Consider the following 21,603-nt stretch of genomic DNA (forward strand, 5'->3'; position numbering starts at 1 on the left):
GCTCCTCGGTCCCCGCCGCGGAATGAATGGTCTGGAGTCAGGACGGCTCTCGGGCAGACCGTCTACCGGAGAACTGCCGGTCCGTTCAGGGAGGTGTTTCTGATGCTGTTTCTCCCTAAAATAGTAGTTTAGTGACTGCTTAACCTTCCTGACATCTTCCTGTGTAATGTAGGGGAAGGTGTCACCATCGTGTCTTCAGGCGAAGAAACCAAAGTACAATCAGGTGAACTTCGGAAGTTCAGGTTAACACCACACGTCAAGAATCCAGCCCGTCGCCTGGTTTTCTTTTCCTTTCGTAGTTTATTTTATTGTTAAGTAAGATATGTGTGCTCATTGTCAAAAAACCCACAGTGCAGACATTCAGAGTAAGAAGTGAACTTCCCCTCTTCACCCTCCCGCCAGTACTCCCAGTGACCCCCAGGGACGGGCAGTGACCACTCTGTGGTGTGCCCGTGGCCCGTCCTGAGTCCTGAGTGTCAAAGATGCATGAAACGTGGCCCAACAATTTGGTTGGAACTGGTGTTCATTGCCTTCGTTTTCAATGAGGTTAAGGTTTTCTCGTTCTTGAATACTTTCTTTGAGACTTAAAAGTTGGGTTGATAAATTCTTTGAAATCATAGAAATAATTACTAACAACTATTTTCTGTGAAAAGGAAAGAACACAAAATGCTGGAACAACTTAAATCAACTGCATTTTTGTAGTACAAGTTTAATTTTTTCATCTGTTTTGAGCAACTCATTTTATAAATAACAGATATCAGATGTTTACTCTGACATGACAACTAAATGCAATAGCCGGTTCCAGTCTGGATTTGGTACTAGACAGGAAAAATGCTAAAAAGGACAGTATTAGGTCAATTGACAAAATTGGACTATTGACGATAGATTAAATTATCATATTAATGTTTAAGTTTCCTGAAGCTGGTAACTGCTGATTTTATAAGAGAATGTCTATATGCTTAGGAAATACAGGTATTTAGGGGTAAAGGAGCATAATGTATGTAACTTAAATAAATACTTAAAAAAATTAAGTCTCTGTATTTAGGGAGAGAGATAAGGCAAATAGGACAATACATTAACAATTAGGGAATCTAGCTAGGTAAAGGTGTACTATTCTTGCAACTTTTCTGTAAACTTGAAGTTATTTTTAAATAACAGTTTAAAGTTGTTATTTACTCAAGAGCTTATTGTCTTAGGTTGATGTCAGAAACAGTCCTTTGCTTCATTTGCATTATTTACTTAGCAGAGCTGCCCTCCTATTGATGTCTGAAGACAGACATCCCTCTTGCAATCCAGGACCGCTGGCTCCTAACTGCTCACCTTCCTGATTGCCCCTAACTGCCTTTGCCTGCCTGCTGGCCTGATCACCCCTACCTTGCCCCCCTGCTGGCCTGATTGCCCCTACCTTGCCCCCCTGCTGGCCTGATTGCCCCTAACCGCCTCTGCCTCAGTCCCTAGCCTAAGCCACAGTCTGGCCTCCCTCAGCCGGAGGCGACCTGGCCGATCAGGGAAGGCATTGCCCCCATCACCCTGCTGCTGCTGCCACTGGTGGCCACCATGGCTGCCTGAGCCTTGGGCCGGCCCTGGGCAGCAGCAGCCACCATCCACGGCTTGCCTGAGTTTCAGGCAGCCGCTGCAGCTTTGTCCGGATGGTCGTCTGTAAGATGTCCACCCTAATTAGCATATTACCCTTTTATTAGTATAGATATTTTTTATTGATTTCAGAGAAGAAGGGAGAGGGAGAGAGAGAAACATTGATGAGACAGAGAATCATTGATTGGCTGCCTTCTGCATGTCCCCTGCTAGGGATCAAGCCCACACTTCAGGCAGCCGCTGCAGCTTTGTCCGGATGGTCGTCCGTAAGATGTCCACCCTAATTAGCACATTACCCTTTTATTAGTATAGATATTTTTTATTGATTTCAGAGAAGAAGGGAGAGGGAGAGAGAGAAACATTGATGAGACAGAGAATCATTGATTGGCTGCCTTCTGCATGTCCCCTGCTAGGGATCAAGCCCACAACCTGGGCATGTGCCCTTGACTTGAATAGAACCTGGGACTCTTCAGTCCACAGGTTGATGCTCTATCCATTGAGCCAAACCAGCTAGGGCTTTGTTTGTTTTTTAAACTGAAGAATTGTGAGCTGTTGCAGTGGTCAAAGCCTAAGAAACAGGTTTGAACCCAAAACCCAAATTTCAGTAATTCCAGGTTTACAGAACCAGAGATTTTTCTAATCTTTCACAGAAAAGACCAGTGATATCTTTGATGAGACAGTTAAAGGCAAATAATGATTTTTAATTTGGGGAGGTGGATTGGCTCCCCCTCAGTTGCCCAGAGAGTCAGTGTCTCAAGGGTCACTGCCCTTGTTCAAGAGACTCCCTTTCCTCTTCCCCCCCATCTTTCCTTTCAGTAAATGAAGCTGTTCATTATTTCCCTCTGCAATATAAACTAGGAATGTCTACTTAGGTACTGTGTCATCTTTAGCCCAACAAGACTTCATTAATTGAGACTTTAAAAATCAAACTATCCAACTTTTAAAATTGGAAAATAAATTTTCTTTTTTTTTTCCCTTTTTTTACCCCCCCCCCCTTTTTATTTTTCCCCACTAGGGAAAGCTGGGGCTGGATGGGACCACTGTCCTCTGATGGAGAGACAGGGACCCAGAGCCGATACAGCACATTCATTTTATACGAAAATAAATTTTCTAATTTAATATGGTAACAAAAGATCTTCAATATTTACTTTTTTTTTTAATATATTTTATTGATTTTTTACAGAGAGGAAGGGAGAGAGATAGAGAGTCAGAAACATCGATGAGAGAGAAACATCAATCAGCTGCCTCCTGCACACTCCCCACTGGGGATGTGCCCGCAACCCAGGTACATGCCCTTGACCGGAATCAAACCTGGGACCCTTCAGTCCGCAGGCCGATGCTCTATCCACTGAGCCAAACCGGTTTCGGCTTCAATATTTACTTTTAAAGTCATATTGCAATATCAAAAAAATGTACATTTCTGGATATATGGATGTATCTAAAAGACATGTATCAATTCATGGAGATGCAAAGTAAAAGGTTTGGAAGGATGTACGAACCCAGTTGGTCACCTATGAGAAGGAAATTGGGAATGACTTTCTTTAAAACTTTTATAACAACCAGCTAGCTACTCAGGTGTGCTTTTGTAATCTCTGGTGTGTTTTTTGTTTTGTTTTTTATTAAAAAGGAAATAAAAAATGGAATAAAGAAAATTAGTATCAGAAAGATCATAATAGTAACATATTATCAAGAAGTATTTAATGTTCCATATGACTAAATCTTGCCATGAAAGTGCCAAATTTTTATTTTCATTTTTTAAAAAATATATTCTTAATGATCTCAAAGAGGGAGAGGGAGATAGAAAAATCAATGATAAGAGAGAATCATTGATCGGCTGCCACCTGCACGCCCCACACTTGGGACCGAGCCTGCAACCTGAGCATGTACCCTGACGGGGAATCAAACTGTGACTTGGTTCATAGGTCGATGCTTAAACATTGAGCCATGCCAGCCTGGCTGAAAGTGCCAATATTTTTACGTTTTGTTAATACATTAAACAAAAATTATTTAGAAATAATTTCATATTGCTCCCGTCTTCTTAAAACTAATATATTAAATATAATTTCCTTAGTGACTTCAGGTCATTTTGAGCATAATCTGGTGAACTGGGCTTAAATACAATCATTTCTTCAGTGGCTCCTTCGTAGTGCCAGCATTTTGCATATGTTGTTCTCTGTACTTTGAAATACCCTTCCCTTTTTCTTGCTTCAGGATTCCTCCTTTGCCCTTGTATGCACATTTGTACATCTCAAACTCTGAAGATGATCTTTGCTTTCCTTGTTAACAATTACATAGTTGCTTCCACATCTAGCCCTTTAAATTCTATTATTTCTTGGGTCACATAAATACTTGTTTTTCTGCCTACCTAAGATCTTAACTCCTGGAAGACAGGGTCTCTTTATGTATTTAGTGTCTTGGATAGTACCTAGAAATGTGTTTAGATGTAAGTAACCAAAGTAAGAGCTTTCTAAACAAATAGAGACATAACCTTACGTCTAAGAAACCATTGGTTGCCTGGCCAGGTAGCTCAGTTGGTTCTGGTGTCTTAGGCACCAAAAGGGTTCCAAGGTCAGGCACTTACGGGAGGCAACAGATTGATGTTTCTTCTCTCTCTCTCTCTCTCTCTCTCTCTCTCTCTCATCAATAAAAACATATCCTTTGGTGAGAATTTTTTTTTTTTTAAAGAAACCATGGAACCAGATTCTTTGTCTTTGCTCTCTGCCTGCCTAAGTGTGGCTTTCATATTCAGGCTTGTAAAATGTGTAACATTTTTTTAGATAAGTTTTAGACAGAAGCCCTCCCTGGAAGGCAGAAAAAAATGGTAAAAGGATTCCTAGCTATATCTTGCCCTTTTATCAGGAACAGGGTAGGTTGTACCTGAAGCCACCCTGTCAGGTTTCTCTTGGGTCTCGTTGGCCACATATGGCATCTAGCATATAGTAAAGTATGCAAGGAATATTTGAAGAATGGCTAAATAGCCCCATGAGGAATGTACAAGGCTCTTGGCTGACATCAATATTTCCCAGACTGCTGTGGTTTTTAATGTAACTGTTTTTCCTGGTCTTTGTTTTTTTTTTCTTCTTTTAAACAGAACATGATTATATTTAATATATAAGTTTGATACAACCAAAACGTGAAACACCAGAATAAAATAATAACAAAAAAACAGGGTATTTCATTTGCAATGTATGAGAAATGCTTAACATCTTTAGTCATAAACAAGCTCTTAAAAACCAGTAACAGAGACACTATAATGCAAGGAAACTTTTTTCTTTTTAAATATTTTTTTCATTGATTTCCGAGAGAAGAAAGGAGAGGAAGAGAGAGATAGAAAAATCAATGATGAGAGAGAAACATCCATCACCTGCCTCCTGCATGGTAGGGGATTGAGCCAACAACCCAGGCATGTGCCCTGATGGGAATGAAAACGTGACCTCCTAGTTCAGGGGTCGATGCTCAACCACTGAACCACACCGGCTGGGCTCTTTGTTGTTTTTTTTTCTCTATCTTGTCGACAGTTGTTCTTTATGTCCGTGTTTCTATCATGTTACCTTATTTTTACACCTAGTTAAGAGCTTTAGGAGGTTTTGACCTTTCTTCTACTTGATTCCGTTCTTTTATTTTGAATTTATGGCCGAGTTGCTGGTAGTTAAAATTGCCAGAAGCTTGAATGCCTCTTATGTACTGTATTACTGCACTATATATATTACTGTACTAAATATTACTGTATCACATAAGTATAATTGTAGAGTTAGCACTTTTTCATTTGGTAAATGTTTACTGAACATATGTTATGCAAGTCCCTGTGTTAGGAGCTGAATAAACAAAGGATTTCTAGCTCAACTATTATTTTTATTGGCTAATTATGAATTGCCACCACGACAAGAGTATTTAAATAGCATTAGTATAGCCCTAACTGGTTTGGCTCAGTGGACAGAGCGTCGGCCTGTGGACTGAAGGGTCCCAGGTTTGATTCCGGTCAAGGGCATGTACCTTGGTTGTGGGCACATTCCCAGTGGGGGCTGTGCAGGAGGCTGATCAATGTTTCTCTCTCATCGATGTTTCTAATTCTCTATCCCTCTCCCTTCCTCTCTGTAAAAAATCAATAAAATATATTTTAAAATAAATAAATAAATAAATAAAATGGCATTAGTATAGCTAATTTACTTACATCTCTGATTTTTTCTCTAGCTTAAATGGGTTAATATTACTAAATTAATCTTAGATTTTAATATGCATTTTATTTCATATTTAAGATGATTTTATTGTTCATGTGGACCAGTGTGATTGTGTAATTGGAAACAGTTTAGAGGATGGGAACTTTCAAAATCTTTTGGATGAACTTTGATTTTCTGTGTGACATATCAAAAAGAGCATACTTGACCCTAGCTAACTCTGTGGACTTTAGCTTCCCTTCTTTGGGTTTTTGTTTCATTTTTGGTTTATGTATGTTTATGCTTTTTATAATGATCCCTACTACTTATATAATAAGAAAAAACAAAGATTACAGAATCCTTGTGATTTCATGATACTGAAACTTGTTTCTGCTTTTATTTTTCAGATTCACGAAATATATTGTGTTACTATGTTTCACTAAATTCTTGAAGGCAGTGGGACTTTTTGAATCATATGATCTCTTAAAAGCAGTTCACATTGTTCAGTTCATTTTTATATTAAAGCTTGGGTGAGTGTGTATGGTTCTTTTTTTCCTTAATGTTTTTTTATTTCTTTGAAAATCCTGTTTTAACTGAGTATATTTAGGAAATTTTATGTGGAATATTTTGAAATAGAATATCTAAGGTTAGCAGTACAAGGAGATTGATTAAAACAATAAATAAATAAAAAGCCCTGGCCAGTGTGGCTTCATTGGTTAAAGCGTTGTCTTGTATACCAAAAGGTTTCCGGTTCAATTTCCAGTTTGGGCACATACCTGGTTTTCAGGTTCGATCCCCAGTCGGAGCACATTGATCTTTCTCTCTTTCTCTCTCTCCCTCCTTCCCTCCCTCCCTCCCTCTCCCCTTTCCCCTCTCTCTAAAATCAATAAGCATATCCCTAGGTGAAAATTTTTTTTACAAAAGGGATTGTTATACTCTAATAGCTTGCCAAAAACATAGACTTTTACCTTCATTTGTGTTAAGGAGGGTTTGGAAAATTTCTGCTTAATTGAAGACAGCTAGATTCTCATTCTGTTTCAGCCACAATCTGTTGCAGTATCTTAATGTCAGCTAGCTTCTGAAAGCTCCCTGTACACCCCTGAGGGAATAAGAGGCAAACAAATAATGTATTAGTTTATGTAGAGATAGACGCCCTAAAAGGGTCTCAGGGGTCCTAGGGATTCCCAGGCCATACCACCAGTATAGCCAATCTTCCAGCAGGCATAGAATGTTACCTGAGACTTGTCTTAGCACAGATGTTTCTTATTTTCTAAGATAAACTATGCTGGGCTATGTTCACTACATGTTTCCTTCACAGTACAGGATCCTTATCCTATATAATAAAAAGCTAATATGCAAATTGACAAAATGGCGGAATGACTAGTTGCTATGATGCGCACTGACCACCAGGGGGCAGACGCTCAATGCAGGAGCTACCCCCTGGTGGTCAGAAGCCCTGAGCTGGGCTCATGGCTGGCGAGCACAGTGGCAGTGGCAGGAGACTCTCCCACTTTCGCGGCAGCACTAAGGATGTCCTGGAGTGGGCCTAAGCCATCAATCGGACATCCCCCGATGGCTCCATACTGCGAGAGGGCACAGGCCGGGCTGAGGGACCGCCCCCGAGTGCACAATTTATACTAGTATAGTATAAATTTAACATTCTGCATATAGTAAGAAATTCTCTCTAAATAAAGATTCTCTGGACCTTGAGATTGATAGTGATCACCCTCTGTGTTAATAAAAATATGTTAAGAACTCCTGGGAGTATAATTTTAGTAATAATTATGGAAAGTGATACTAGATTAGGAAATTTTAAGCAATACTTGTATGCATTTTTATATAACTACTAGAGGCCCGGTGCATGAAATTCGTGCACTTGGCGGGGGGGTCCCTCAGCATGGCCTGCACCCTCTTGCAGTCCGGGAGCCCTCAGGGGATGTCCAACTGCTGGCTTAGGCCCACTGGCCCGTTCCCTGGGGAGCGGGCCTAAGCCGGCAGTCAGACATCCTTAGCGCTGCTGTGGAGGCGGGAGAGGCCATGAGCCCAGCTTCTGGCTGAGCAGCGCTCCCCCTGTGGGAGCGCACTGAGCACCAGGGGGCAGCTCCTGCATTGAGCATATGCCCTCTGGTGGTCAGTGCGCGTCATAGCGACTGGTAGTTCTGCCATTCAGTCAATTTGCATATTGGCCTTTTATTATATAGGATTTTGGGAAAGTGAAAGGTAAGGACATATAATTAGTACTTTATTCATTTCTATTAAGATTTGTTATTACTAAATTTTGGATGAAATTGGGATTATTTTCTTTGGTATTTCAAGTATGAAATAATATCCTTTTCTTTTTTGGCTTTTGAACTGGTTCAGAAGGCAACTGCAAAAAAAGAGTCCCAAAATGTTGCAGTGGCTGCCTTATTGAAATTAGTATTGTCTGGCCACTGTGGCTCACTGGTTGAGCATGAACCAGGAGTCAATTCTGGGTCAGGGCACATGCCTGGGTTTCAGGCTTAATCACCAGTAGCGGGCCTGTAGGAAGCAGCTACTGGTGATTCTCTCTAATCATTGATGTTTTTCTCTCTCCCTCTCTCTGAAATTAAACACACACACACACAGTATTGTTCTTTAGTATAATTTCTTTAGAGGTTAACGTACCTCTAAAGAACTTTCAAGTTCTAGTGTATGTATTTATCTAAAATAAGTGTCTTTACTTAAAACCAAACCTTGAATTTAAGATTGATTAATATATTAATGTTTCAATATTCACAGGACTGCATTTCTTATGGTTTTGTTTCAAAAGCCATTTTCTTCTGGAAAAAGTATTACCAGACACCAGGTGAGTTTTTTGCTGAATCCTTTTCCCTAGCTGCTTCCCAGTAGGCCAGATGACAGTGCTCTTTCCTTGATCAGGGTTACTTAACAAATAATTTAAGTGCAAAGCAGAACATTCCCAAAGTTAGCTTGTCTATTCAGAATTGGAGCGTCAAGAATGAACTATGAAGTTGTAAGATAATGGAATTTTTAAAAATGCAGAAAAGAGTAGAACATTTTTAAAACATGCATATGATTATTTTTTTTAGTGCAGGATCTTTATTCTGAAAGGTTTACAAGTCAGACATGGAGACATGACCCAGAGCCTATTACAAATGTCATTTGACTTAAGTGGAAATAATAATACCTCCCTTCCATAGGAATAAATGAGTTTATACATATAAATTCTTAAAATAGTGCCTAACATATAGAGTATGCAATACATACTATGTCACCCTCGTCATCATTATCATTATTCCCTTTAGGCATCTGAGGTTCAAGATGCATACCAGAAATGTCCTTCATTCTGCATAATCTCATATTACCACCTGTTTTGATAGTAGTTATCCCCTATTACATGTTTGCTTTTGGAAATCTGTGCCATGATTTTTTATTAGAATGGCAAATTTAAGTACCTCTGTTTTAGAGACCAAGGTTGTTTTTAAAAATAGGATTAATATTTTAAACCACATCTTAACTTTTCTTCTCTCTCTTCAAATTATTGAAGCACTTACTATTCCTGATGGAAAAGAATTTAAAGACTAAAATATTAAATGTTCCTAGTACATTAGTGATAAACTAATTGGGAGGGGACGGAAAATTGTACTGTATAGAAAAAGATTTCAAGATCCAACAGACTCCTGGAAACCAGAATACTGTCTTCAAATTCAAATTTAGTTAAAGGATCTTAACATTTTCTATTAAATTTCAAAATATGTAATTAGCCTTTAAAATATTTGTATTACCATTATTATATTTCCCTATGTGTATTAAGATTTTCAGATATTTATGACTGACATTTTTAATGTTTTGTTTCCATTTATAGTGGATCAAAATATTTAAACATGCAGTTGCTGGGTGTATCATTTCACTCTTGTGGTTTTTTGGCCTCACTCTTTGTGGACCACTAAGGTAAATAAAAATATATATTTTGAATGCTTGTTTATATCTCTTCATTTTGAATATTAGTTTTGTTCCATTAGATTTTATGTCAAATATTTGTGTCAAAATACATACAAATGCTTCTATGACTTCTATAGCATTGTGTACAACTCAACAAATATATAGGGCTTGCTTTTCTTTATAGTTTTACCATATATGTACATATTTCTTCTTCTTTTTAATGGTTAACTTTGCAAGTTTTTTACTTGCATGTATTTTTCTGCAGCATACTTTTTCCATTGGGCTGCTATAACCAAGTACCACAGATTGAGTGTCTTATAAACAACACATTTATTTCTCATAGTTCTGGAAGCTGACAAATTCACGATCAAGGTGAGATATATTCAGTATTTGGTAGAAGGAGCAAGGGAGCTCTCTGTGGTCTTTTTTATAAGGGCACTAATCCCATCCATGAGGACTCTACCTTTAGGATACATTAGGGATTGGGTTCAACATATAAATAGGTTGGGGGAGGGCACACAAACATTCAGTCTATAGGACTTTTAAAGTGTACAATTCTGTATTAGTATATTCATGGAATTTCATTCATTCTTACTGCTGTATAATATAGTCCACTAAATGGATATATTCTAATTTACATCATCTATCGTATCAGGTTATTTCCAATATTAGGCTACTGCAAACAATGCTGGTGTCTTTATAAGTGTTCCCAAGTACACAAATACAAGAAATCTGTATGATATAATTCTATGAGTAGTACTGTTGAGTATTTATAGCTTCAGCCTTTCTAAAGTAGATAATGCCAAAATATTTTCCAAAGCCACTATTCCTATTTTTCTCATAATGTTTTATGAATCAAGGGGAAATATTTCTTTTCTTTCACTCTAGTTGAATTAATGCTTTTTTATAAAGATCAGATATATTTCACGAATGATATGTTTTATTCTTGTAGGACTTTGCTGCTATTTGAACACAGTGATATTGTTGTCATCTCCCTACTCAGTGTTTTGTTCACTGGTTCTGGAGGAGGACCAGCAAAGGTAGAATTTTCCATTATTAGCTACTTGAAAATTGAAAGTATACATTTGAAATGTTATCCAAAGCAACAAAATAGTATATTTTAACATTTGAAAGAATGCAGGGGCTTTTTCTATTAATTTTACATTTTTCTTATAACCTTTTTGGCATCATTATATATTCCTAGAAAGTTGCATAAATAGTAGAGCAGTTTTTGTGCCCTTCACTCAGTTTCAGTGGTAACTTCTTACCCAACTCAATTATACTGTCAAAACCAGGAAATTGACATTGGTACAATCCCTAGACCTTATTCAGTTTTCACCAATTTTAAATACACTCATATGTGTGTTTATATGTGTAGATTCAGGTAACTACTGCCACAATCAAGATACAGAACTGATTGATCACCACATCTCCTTTATGCTATACCTGAACCCTTTCCCACCTAGTTTTTAATCCCCAGACATCATTTTTGGAAAATACCTAAGAACTTTGTTTAAAGTTTGATGAACATTTTTTATGAATATTTATACAGCATTTTGCCAACTAGGCATCCCTATTCAACTTATAATTTAAGTATTATTTTTAGTAAATGAGTCATCCATCTGTAATTCCAGTTCTTACAACTGCAATATTGCTATTTACCAAATTAAATGTTTCCTATGCATGGTACACTATTCTGGTTATAGGGGAAAGGAAAAATAAAATATAATAGTCCCCTTAGACTTTCAGGCTAAGTAATGGAGACAAGATGAATAAAATAAAGTAACGTGCCAAGTACAGAGTGAGAGACTGTAGATTCCACATTGGATCATTAATATTAAAGCATATGCCACTGTATAAGCTTCTCCCCTAACTTACAGAGTACTCCAAAATAAATGTCAAGTGAATTGAAGTTTGGTGGAAGATATTTGTAAAAGCATAAAAGCAGTAGGGAAAAATATCACAAAGTCACTTTGTAAGGTATATAAATGTCTAATCACTATGTTGTACACCTGAAACTAATATAATACTTTATGTCAACTGTAATTGAAAAATAAATAATTTTTAAAATCACAAAGGAAAATTCAATACATTTAAATTTAACTTCATAATGATTACAGGCTTTTATATAACAGAAATCATTGTGCAAACAACAAACTAACAGCAGCAAATTGCCATCAAAAAAAGCTTTACACGTCTTTAAAATATAAGTCAGTTAATAAAAATGCTTAAGATCCTCAACAGAAATGAGCAAACAGGGGAAAACAACTCACAAAAGAAATACAAAGGATTCAAAACATTAAAAAACCAAAACACAAATTTTGCTGCACCAATAATCAGAAATTAGAGTATAGATCTTGCATATCCTCTCATTAGTGTCAGTAATGAATCTCCGCATTTATTCAGGATTCAGTGGGTTTTTTCCTTAGTTATGACTAAAGCACTACAAAATTCTCAGTTGCCCTCTTTGTTAATAAAGGATTGGATTAAATTCTCCATATTTGAGTATTGTTGATGTTGCCATATTCTGATTCAATAAAAATTACAAAATTTTAAATTGTGTGGTTTATGTATACTGATTTTTGTCAAAATATCTACCACAGTAATAATTTATCAAGTGTAGTAGTAACATGTAATAAGTAAAATAGGATCTTCACTTTTCATTTTAAATTTTTATTTAATGAAAGTATCTGGTATTATACCTGTAAATTTGTAAATATAGAATGTATAATAATGCTATTTAAATTGCTTTTGTATAAACTGAAGTATTTGTAAAAACTAAGTATGTCCTTTCTATAATTTTCTTCTGTCAAAATCCTTTCCCTGGAATGAGAACATAAAAAGTTTGTCAGCTTTTAAGTACCTTACACCTTTACTAGATATTAAAAATACTTTGCTAGTTTTCTTAATATAGCTTTTTACTTCTTTCCCCTAGAGGAGTGGTACCTAGAATATTGATATTATTATAAATTAACTGTTAAGTCCTTAATAATTATTCTTTACCTACTTGGGCTTTTCAATCAAAAGCAAAGTAACATTTGCAAAGGTTAATTCTGTGAACAATAATTGTTTGTGTATGGTAACATGGCTAGCCATATTAGTAAGTAGACAATTGAAGTTGTCATTATTATGTGTCTTAAGTACCCTTAAAATATCCTGCAGAATTTATTAGAGCTCTTTACTTTTACCTTACTGTTAATACTGTAAATTTATATTGTACAGTATAAGGGCTCTAATGTCAGGTGTTATTTTACCTTAAATGTTTATTTGCAAAAAAATTTTTTCACATTTGTGTAATCATGGTCTTAAAAATCAGTTCTTGAAAAAGCCATTCTTAAGATTATTCTTTTCATTTCCAGACAAGGGGGGCTGCTTTTTTTATTATTGCTGTGATCTGCCTATTGCTTTTCGACAATGATGATCTCATGGCTAAAATGGCTGAACACCGTATCCTTTTGCAACAGATCAGAGTTATTTATTGTTGTAGAAAAATAAAAGACTAGCAGAATGGGAAATGGAATGACTGAATTAAACTATCAGAAATTTAGGGACAGTAAAAGTATTTTACATTGACCTCATGCTAAATAAATAATTTGACACTCAACAAAATCAATCTATTTGCTCCCTTGTAATTTAATAATTTAAATGGTTGTTTTAGAAGTCACTGGCAATTATCTGTATATATAAAAGCCTAAGCAACTGTTCGACCTGTAGCTATAACACATACTGACCACCAGGGGGCAGATGCTCAATGCACAGGCATGGAAACATGGAATAGACTGATGAATCTCAGAGGGATTCGTTGCACCAATGGAGTCCCTCGGCCTGGCCTGCAGGGATCGGGTCGAAACTGGCAGTCCGACATCCCCCAAGAGGTCCCTGATTGCAAGAGGGCGCCAGCCAGGCTGAGGGACCCCACCGGTGCACAGGGCCTCTAGTTAAATATAAATTTCTTTTAGATGAAAAATGTTTGGCATCTTCTTGCCAGAAAAAAAAAGTTCAAGTTTTTAAATTTGATATTCACTCTCGCTCTAAATTATTATCTCTGATTCAGCTCCCAATTTTCTCTTAATGTAAACACAACTTTTGAGTCAAATATGTCTATTCACTTTCCTCTACAGACCTAATTTGTTTTCTTTCTTATCCATACATCTTTTTTTGCCCACTCTATTTATCAGAACTTAGAACACCATTTTTTTATTCTCCTGGTTACAGCTACTCACTGCCCAAAAACTTAGTTGTATCAGTTTACTTTGTTACAATAAAAGAGGGTGCCATGACTTTGAAAAACTCCTGTTGCTTGCAGTACAGCTATCTCACACACCCTTGATATTCACTCTCTTGCTCTCAAGCAACAGGAGTTTGTTTTTTGCTTGCTTTGATGAGGTCTATGTGGTTAATGACTTAGAAACAGATTTAGGACTGATTTTTAAAGTTATCCTAGCCCCACTGGTGTGACTCAGTGGTTGAGTGTCAATCCATGACTATGAAGTCATGGTTCGATTCCTGGTCAGGGCACATGCCTGGGTTGCAAGCTCAATCTCCAGTAGTGGGTGTGCAGGAGATAGCTGATGAATGATTCTCTCTTATCATTGATGTTTCTCTCTCTCTCTCTCCCTCTCCCTTCCTCTCTGAAATCAATAAAAATGTATATAATTAATAAATAAAGTCATTCTAAAAGAGCAAGTCCATTGGATAGGAGTGGTCCAGGGAGGGTCCTTGCTCTTGTCCCTTTGTTCTACTTACAGTATATATGTATATGTCTCCTGGAGGTTAAGAACTAAAATTTAACAGCTATATCTTAGGCACTATTATAGTTGTTTTGGAGATGACAAAAGGAATACAGACCAGCCAACTTATTAGTAATATCCCAGAATTAGTTTTTAAATTATTTTTGTTTTACGGGAAACTATTGAGGGTAGTCAGGTTTGGGGCCTCGGACTAGACTAGTCTATAGTCAACCTAAAATAATGTACCAAAAATTCCAGGAGGACTTCAGGGCAGTGAGTTAATATTTGCAATTTTTTCCTTTACTCCAACTCACTTAGCTGAAGGACATCATGACAGCGCTCTAACTCACATGCTTTACACAGCCATTGCCTTCTTAGGTGTGGCAGATCACAAGGTATGTTCTTTTCTTTGTTGCTAATGTGATCAAAGATTCTGAAAATTTACAACAACTATAACTTTAAAAGTGTTTAAAATAAGTTACCAATAATTTACAGTACTGCCTGCCATTTTAGTAGTTCAGGAATTTGGGATATGGAAAAACTAGTTCATCTCTTCAAATATTATGTATTTAAGGATTGAATATTGGACTGTGTATATTTCTAATGAGAATTATCTAATTTTGCTCTTAGGGCGGAGTATTATTGCTAGTACTGGCTTTGTGTTGTAAAGTTGGCTTTCATACAGCTTCCAGAAAGCTCTCTATAGATGTTGGTGGAGCCAAACGTCTTCAAGCTTTATCCCATCTTGTTTCTGTGCTTCTCTTGTGTCCATGGGTCATTGTTCTTTCTGTGACAACTGAGGTAAGATCAGGAATTTATTGGTAATAAATAAAATGAATTGCTATTACTTATAAATTTTAGTTTGGTACATTGTATTTTATTTCAATTCGAGGTTGCAAGTGGCTTAAATTATCTTTGCTTTTTCTTTGTAGTTTTTGAAAACTTTTTAATTTTATTGTTTATAGAGAAATCAAATCAAGTACCATTATATTTATATACCTTCCCATGCCTATGGCTCAAAGGAATCAGTTGAAACAATTTAATACCCACCATGGGTTAGGCACAAGGATTATGGGTCACCTATTATTTTAATAAGTACTGAACCCAAGTGCTTTTGTTTTTAATACTTTGGGGAATATTGGGGAAATGTGCCAGTATCTTATAGGTCTTTATTTGGGCATTTTACAAATCATATTGAATCACGAGAACGTTTGTTATACATAAAGGGATTAACTTAAACATCTTAAAAGATATGAACTTATACCGTTATAAAATTGACCTCCCCCCCAAATTTTTTTTATTTTATTTCTAGAGTAAAGTCGAGTCTTGGTTTTCTCTCATTATGCCTTTCACAACGGTTATCTTTTTAATCATGATCCTGGATTTCTATGTTGATGCCATTTGTTCAGTCAAAATAGAAGTTAACAAATGTGCCCGCTATGGATCCTTCACCATTTTCGTTAGTGCTCTACTTTTTGGAAATTTTTGGACGCATCCAATAACAGACCAGCTCCGGGCTATGAACAGAGCAGCACACCAGGAGAGCACTGAACACGTCCTGTCTGGAGGAGTGGTAGTGAGCGCTATATTCTTCATTTTGTGTAAGCGTTTTTCTCCTTAGAAAATTTCTTCTTTTGGATTCTGATGATTACATTATTTACTCACTTTGGAAATTTATTCAGTGCTTGCATTTAGTGCTGACAAATACTGTGTTGGGTTTTGGTAGCTTAAACTTTTATAATATTCTTTTTTTCTCTCTCTTTTTAGCTGCTAACATCTTATCATCTCCCTCTAAAAGAGGACAGAAAGGTACCCTAATTGGATATTCTCCTGAAGGAACACCTCTTTATAACTTCATGGGTGATGCTTTTCAGCATAGCTCGCAATCCATTCCTAGGTTTATTAAGGAATCACTAAAACAAATTCTCGAGGAGAATGACTCTAGGCAGATCTTTTACTTCTTGTGTTTGAATCTGGTAAGATTTTAAAATATAAGTGGTATATCTTAAAAGCTTAATCTTTTAATTCTGACAATTCTGGTATAATTTTAGTAATTCCCAAATTTCTGGTAATTACAAATGGGTTAAAATTACATTTTCTTAAGCATTATCTCAATTCATTGAGGTTCTGCTTCCCGGCATATGTCGACAGTTTGGCTCAAATAAACTCACAAAAATTGAAAAAAAAAATTACATTTTCTCTAAGTAGTAGGAAGATTACAGGGTTATATTCAGACTACTTAGGCAAACAGTTTTTGAGGCATTTTAGAAACGGTTTAGTGTAGTGTTTCAAATCAATAAATATAGTAGCTTTTAAAGATGTTATCTATTACTTGTAGGATCTCACTACAGACCAGATGCTAACATGTTAAAGCTTAGTTTATTGCATTCTACAGACCTATAAATAAAACTATAAAACCATCTCCTTTTAAATAATTTATGAGATGGACATATCTGGTTAGCATAGTTTCTTACAATTTATATGACATGCAGTTTTAGTAGAAATACCAGTTAAATAACTATAGGCAGTTATATCTTCAAGTAAAGATTGGGTATAATTAAGGTTATAATGTGGGTTAATTGGGGTAAAATCCTCTTGACTAAATTCTGGTGAGTCTCTCTTGAAACAGTATTTCCCAACACACTCCCCTATTTTTTTTTTTTTTTTTTTTTTTTTTTTTTTTTATATTTTAGCTTTTTACCTTTGTGGAATTATTTTATGGCGTGTTGACCAATAGTCTGGGTCTGATCTCAGATGGATTTCACATGCTCTTTGACTGCTCTGCTTTGGTCATGGGACTTTTTGCTGCCCTAATGAGTAGATGGAAAGCAACTCGGATTTTCTCCTATGGGTAGGTACACTATCAAGGTAATGTAGTACAATGAAAAAGTCTTAAGTGCAAATTCCATCTTAGGGACATGAAATTTTATTATTCTTAATACAAATAACTTTTCAGAGTTTTGTTTTTCTTTAATTTGAACTATGTAAGAGGAAATGAACCAAACATTTAATAAATACTAATTGGCAGTAAGCTCAAGATTGTACTCCCTGGCAAATCCCTCTTATAGGCAAAGAGCAAATACTTAAACATTGAGCTCTTTGCTCAACATGTTTCTTTGAGGCAATGGAATGTACATGATCATTCACATCTTTGCTGTTAGGAGTATTAAAAATGAAGGGGCTATACATTAAATATCCTTTCATTAAATGAATAATTCAGTTCAACAAATATTAGAATCCCCTGTTGGTACAAGGTATTTTGATAAGACCTACTCTAAATAGATTAATAAATTCAGCTCTTATTTTCAATTGTTTATATTTTGAAAGATAAATGAGCCAAAAATACAAATGATTTTGGTATAAAGCAGAATCTATGTGCTGTGACAGAGATACAGAGCACATTAAGGGCTTAAAGGAAAAATAACTTCTTGCTAAGAAATTAGGAAAGGCTTTGTGTAAAAGAGGGAACATTTATATATTGATAAATATATAAAATTTCAACAGATACATGTCCAGAAAGTACCTTGGAACATACTAGTATGATGTTTAAAATCTTGGTAACTTTCTAATATTACTATTTATGTAGTTGAAAATTTGGACTTGTTTTCTCATTTGGAAAGTAATAATGTTATACTTTTAAACTATTTGTCATTTCCTTTTCTAAAAATATATTCTACATTTTTAGGTATGGCCGAATAGAAATTCTCTCTGGCTTTATTAATGGACTTTTTCTAATGGTAATAGCTTTCTTTGTGTTTATGGAGTCAGTGGCTAGATTAATTGATCCTCCGGAACTAGACACACACATGTTAACAGTAAGTCTTTATTTTCCTATTTTAATTACTGCTCATACTCACAGTTTTTTCATGCTAAAGTATAACTATTTGTAATTATTGATCTTAGAAGGTTTTATTTCATTTTTTATTTAAATCAACATAACTTCCTGTTATTTACACTGCTGACTCTTACAAAAAATTTTTCCCCTCAGGCTGTGCTAGAGTTCCAGGAGCCTGGCAGATTCTTAGCAAATTCACCAATCCCTGATAAATACCCTGCCACCCTTCCCTCCACTGCCCTAGGGAAGATCCATATCTTTGGCCCTGCCCTCTGGGCTGCTGAAATACTCTTCTGGGCCCCATCTTTTTTGGAAGGAGCCTTCCCCCCATCCCTTCTCCTCCTCCTTCCACCCAGACGCCTCACTGGTGTTCAGAGGAACGTTTTTTAATTTCCTTTTCTCTTTTTTAAAATTTTTTTCACTTAGAATTAATCCTTTTCTCTCATATTTTAGTAGGCAAAATATTAGATGACTTTCTAAAACATAGAGATCTCTTTCTGACTTATTAAATGTTTTTGTTTGGCCCTGGCTGGTGTTCTCAGTCGTTAGAGTGTCAGGCCCAGAACCCAAGGGTCACGGGTTCGATTCCAGTCAAGGGTACGTACCTGGGTTGCAGGTTCCCTGCCCCAGGTGGGACATGTGTAGGAGGTGGCCAGTTGATGTAGCTCTCTCACATGATGTTTCTCTCTCTCTTTTCTCTCCCCCCCACCCCCACTCCCTTCTATTCTCTCTAAAATCAATGGAAAAAATATCCTCCAGTGAGGATTAACCAAAATAAATAAATAAAATAAAATGCCTTCCAATATTAAAAGCTGATTCAACTTCCTTAAAGAAATAAAAAATAAATGTTTTTGTTTGAAAGTGTGTTTTTAAGTACCTGAAAAAATTTGTTAGAGATAGAATCAGAAAAAAAATTTTTTTTTCCAATATGTTTGTATTGATTTCAGAGAGGCAGGCAGAGGGAGAGATAGAAACATCAATGATGAGAGAGAATCATTGATCGGCTGCTTCCTGCATGCCCACCACTGAGGATCAAGCCCGCAATCGGGCATGTGCCCTGACCAGGAATTGAACTATGACCTCCTGGTTCATAGGTCAGTGCTCAACTATTGAGCCACACTGGTTGGGCAGAAAAATATTAATTTTACTCCATAGATTATAGGAACACTATAGCAACTTTTAATGTTCTACCTATACCTAAAGACTACCTTTATATGTGCTCTTTCTTGTAGTTGGCCTGCCCTTCCCTTACTTCTGACATTCAGACTTCCTTAAGACTTTGCTTATATGTCTCCTCCGGTGGCATACTTTCCCTTAACCCCTCTCTTTTCTCTGGAAAGTTTGTTAGATATCCCTTTCTCAATATTCCCATAGCAGTGTTGAGTTATAACTATTGTTTAATTTGTCATTATTCCACAATTAAGATGTAAGTGAAGTGTTTTCAGGACCTGAATTGTGTATCATTAACTCTTAAATTGTAGCACCTGGCTTGTAGGAACTCAGCAATTAATTGATGAATGACTAAAAACAATTATGAGTCTTGTTGGTAGAAGCATATATTAGTAAAATGTTTTTGGATTACAGTTTGGAAATATATTTTGAATTTTAAGTGCTCATATCCTTTGAGCTTTAATATTTAATACAGAAATATTCACACAAGTGTGTAGAGATGCATGATTCATTATATCATTATTTATAACTAGAGGCCTGATGCACGAAATTCATGCAAGGGCCTTGGCCCCGGCCCCCACCTGCCGCCGCCATGGCCAGGGGCCTCTGCTGCCACTGCCTAAGTCCCTGCCTGCTGTGGCTTTGTCCAGAAGGAAGGACGTCCAGAAGGACGTCTGGTGTGATTAGCATATTACACTTTTATCATTTATACTAATAAAAGGGTAATATGCAAATTAACCATCACTCCACGACAAAGATGGCGGCGCCGGCTGGAGCCACGGAGCCGGCCAGAGCGGGCGGACGCTTGGATTCCTTTGTCGCCCCAGCTACAAAGGAAGCCAAGCCTCCCGCAAGCCCCGGCCGGCCGCCAAGGGCTGGCCTCTGGTTGGCAACCATGGAGCCGGCCAGAGCAGGCGGGATGCGGCTCCAGCCCGGAGCGAAGGCAGGAGATGGCGGCCCGAGCAAAGGCCCGGGTCCCAGGTGCCGGAGGGAAGCCAGTGCCAGCAGCCAGGGGAAGGAAGGCTATCCTTGAACGAATTTTCGTGCATCAGGCCTCTAGTTATTTATAATGGTTGTGGGGGGGGACAATGGCCACTAATGAAAGGACTAGTTAAATGAATTTGTCACTCATAGAATACTATGCAGCTATTAAAAAGAATGAGTTATACCTATAAATACATACTATTGAAATTTACCTAGTAATGTAAACAAGATTTCAGATATAGTGTATACTTACTCTAAGAAGTAGTATTTTCAAACTGTTTATTTAAATAGAAGAAAACTTCAGTATCATTTATTTATTCATAAGTCATGAACCAAGTACATATTCTTAATCACTTAAAATTTGGATTTACTTAATGAATGTAATGAGGTTTTGCTATGAATACCTTCAAAACTATAAACAGAAAACATATAGCTGTATACTAACTCTTAAGCAACAAGCTTATTTTTTAAATTACAAATTTAAAGATTTTCTTCTCTCCCTCTTGCTAGCCAGTCTCAGTTGGAGGACTGATAGTAAACCTTATTGGTATCTGTGCCTTTAGCCATGCCCATAACCATACCCATGGAGCTTCTCAAGGAAGCTGTCACTCATCTGATCACAGCCATTCACACCATATGCACAGCCACAGTGACCATGGGCACGGTCACAGCCATGGATCTGCAGGCGGAGGCATGAATGCTAACATGAGGGGTGAGTCCTTGCCAAATATTGACCTACTTTTCAACCATGTTGTGATTTCACACTGTTCATTTGTATTAAATATTGGGCTCTGGTTCAATTTTATTTTGGAAAAACAATCTGTGGCTAAAAAAATGTTGAAGTAAATAAATGTCAGTTACTGTATAATTATAGAGTTCTTTTCATAGTGACAATTGCATAAATATTATTTCCAGGGGAAATACTGAGTATGCCATTATGAACTCTCACTACAAAAAAAAACAAAACAGATTTTTTTGTACTATAAAAAAAATGAGCTCTAACCAGTTTGGCTCAGTGGATAGAGCATCGGCCTGCAGACTGAAGGGTCCCAGGTTCGATTCCGGTCAAGAGCATGTACCTTGGTTGCAGGCATATCCCCAGTAGAGGGTGTGCAGGAGGCAGCTGATTGATGTTTCTCTCTCATCAATGTTTCTAACTCTCTATCCCACTCCCTTCCTCTCTGTAAAAAATCAATTAAAAAAATAATAATAT

General features: G+C 36.8%; 1 protein-coding gene and 1 long non-coding RNA gene across 2 annotated transcripts in view; one reads left to right on the forward strand and one right to left on the reverse strand.

Annotated features, from left to right (window-relative positions):
- Nucleotides 1-204: 204 nt before the first annotated feature.
- SLC30A5 (solute carrier family 30 (zinc transporter), member 5) overlaps nucleotides 205-21,603 on the forward strand; it is a 24,358-nt gene continuing 2,959 nt past the window's right edge. The window contains exons 1-13 of the mRNA XM_014549296.1: nucleotides 205-223; nucleotides 6,155-6,277; nucleotides 8,508-8,574; nucleotides 9,595-9,680; nucleotides 10,624-10,711; nucleotides 13,031-13,118; nucleotides 14,720-14,796; nucleotides 15,032-15,202; nucleotides 15,714-16,002; nucleotides 16,169-16,377; nucleotides 17,095-17,252; nucleotides 18,087-18,216; nucleotides 20,901-21,102. Of these exons, the coding sequence (XP_014404782.1) occupies nucleotides 8,521-8,574; nucleotides 9,595-9,680; nucleotides 10,624-10,711; nucleotides 13,031-13,118; nucleotides 14,720-14,796; nucleotides 15,032-15,202; nucleotides 15,714-16,002; nucleotides 16,169-16,377; nucleotides 17,095-17,252; nucleotides 18,087-18,216; nucleotides 20,901-21,102 (1,552 nt within the window). The 5' untranslated portion in view covers nucleotides 205-223; nucleotides 6,155-6,277; nucleotides 8,508-8,520. The remainder of the gene's footprint in view (nucleotides 224-6,154; nucleotides 6,278-8,507; nucleotides 8,575-9,594; nucleotides 9,681-10,623; nucleotides 10,712-13,030; nucleotides 13,119-14,719; nucleotides 14,797-15,031; nucleotides 15,203-15,713; nucleotides 16,003-16,168; nucleotides 16,378-17,094; nucleotides 17,253-18,086; nucleotides 18,217-20,900; nucleotides 21,103-21,603) is intronic.
- LOC106728153 overlaps nucleotides 3,033-21,603 on the reverse strand; it is a 27,336-nt gene continuing 8,765 nt past the window's right edge. The window contains exons 2-3 of the long non-coding RNA XR_001364416.1: nucleotides 6,716-6,846; nucleotides 3,033-3,185 (exon numbers count right to left, since the gene is read on the reverse strand). This is a non-coding gene — a long non-coding RNA (uncharacterized LOC106728153). The remainder of the gene's footprint in view (nucleotides 3,186-6,715; nucleotides 6,847-21,603) is intronic.

This window comes from Myotis brandtii, unplaced genomic scaffold (genome assembly GCF_000412655.1).
Source record: "Myotis brandtii unplaced genomic scaffold, ASM41265v1 scaffold115, whole genome shotgun sequence".
In the NCBI taxonomy this organism is placed as follows: Eukaryota; Metazoa; Chordata; class Mammalia; order Chiroptera; family Vespertilionidae; genus Myotis; species Myotis brandtii.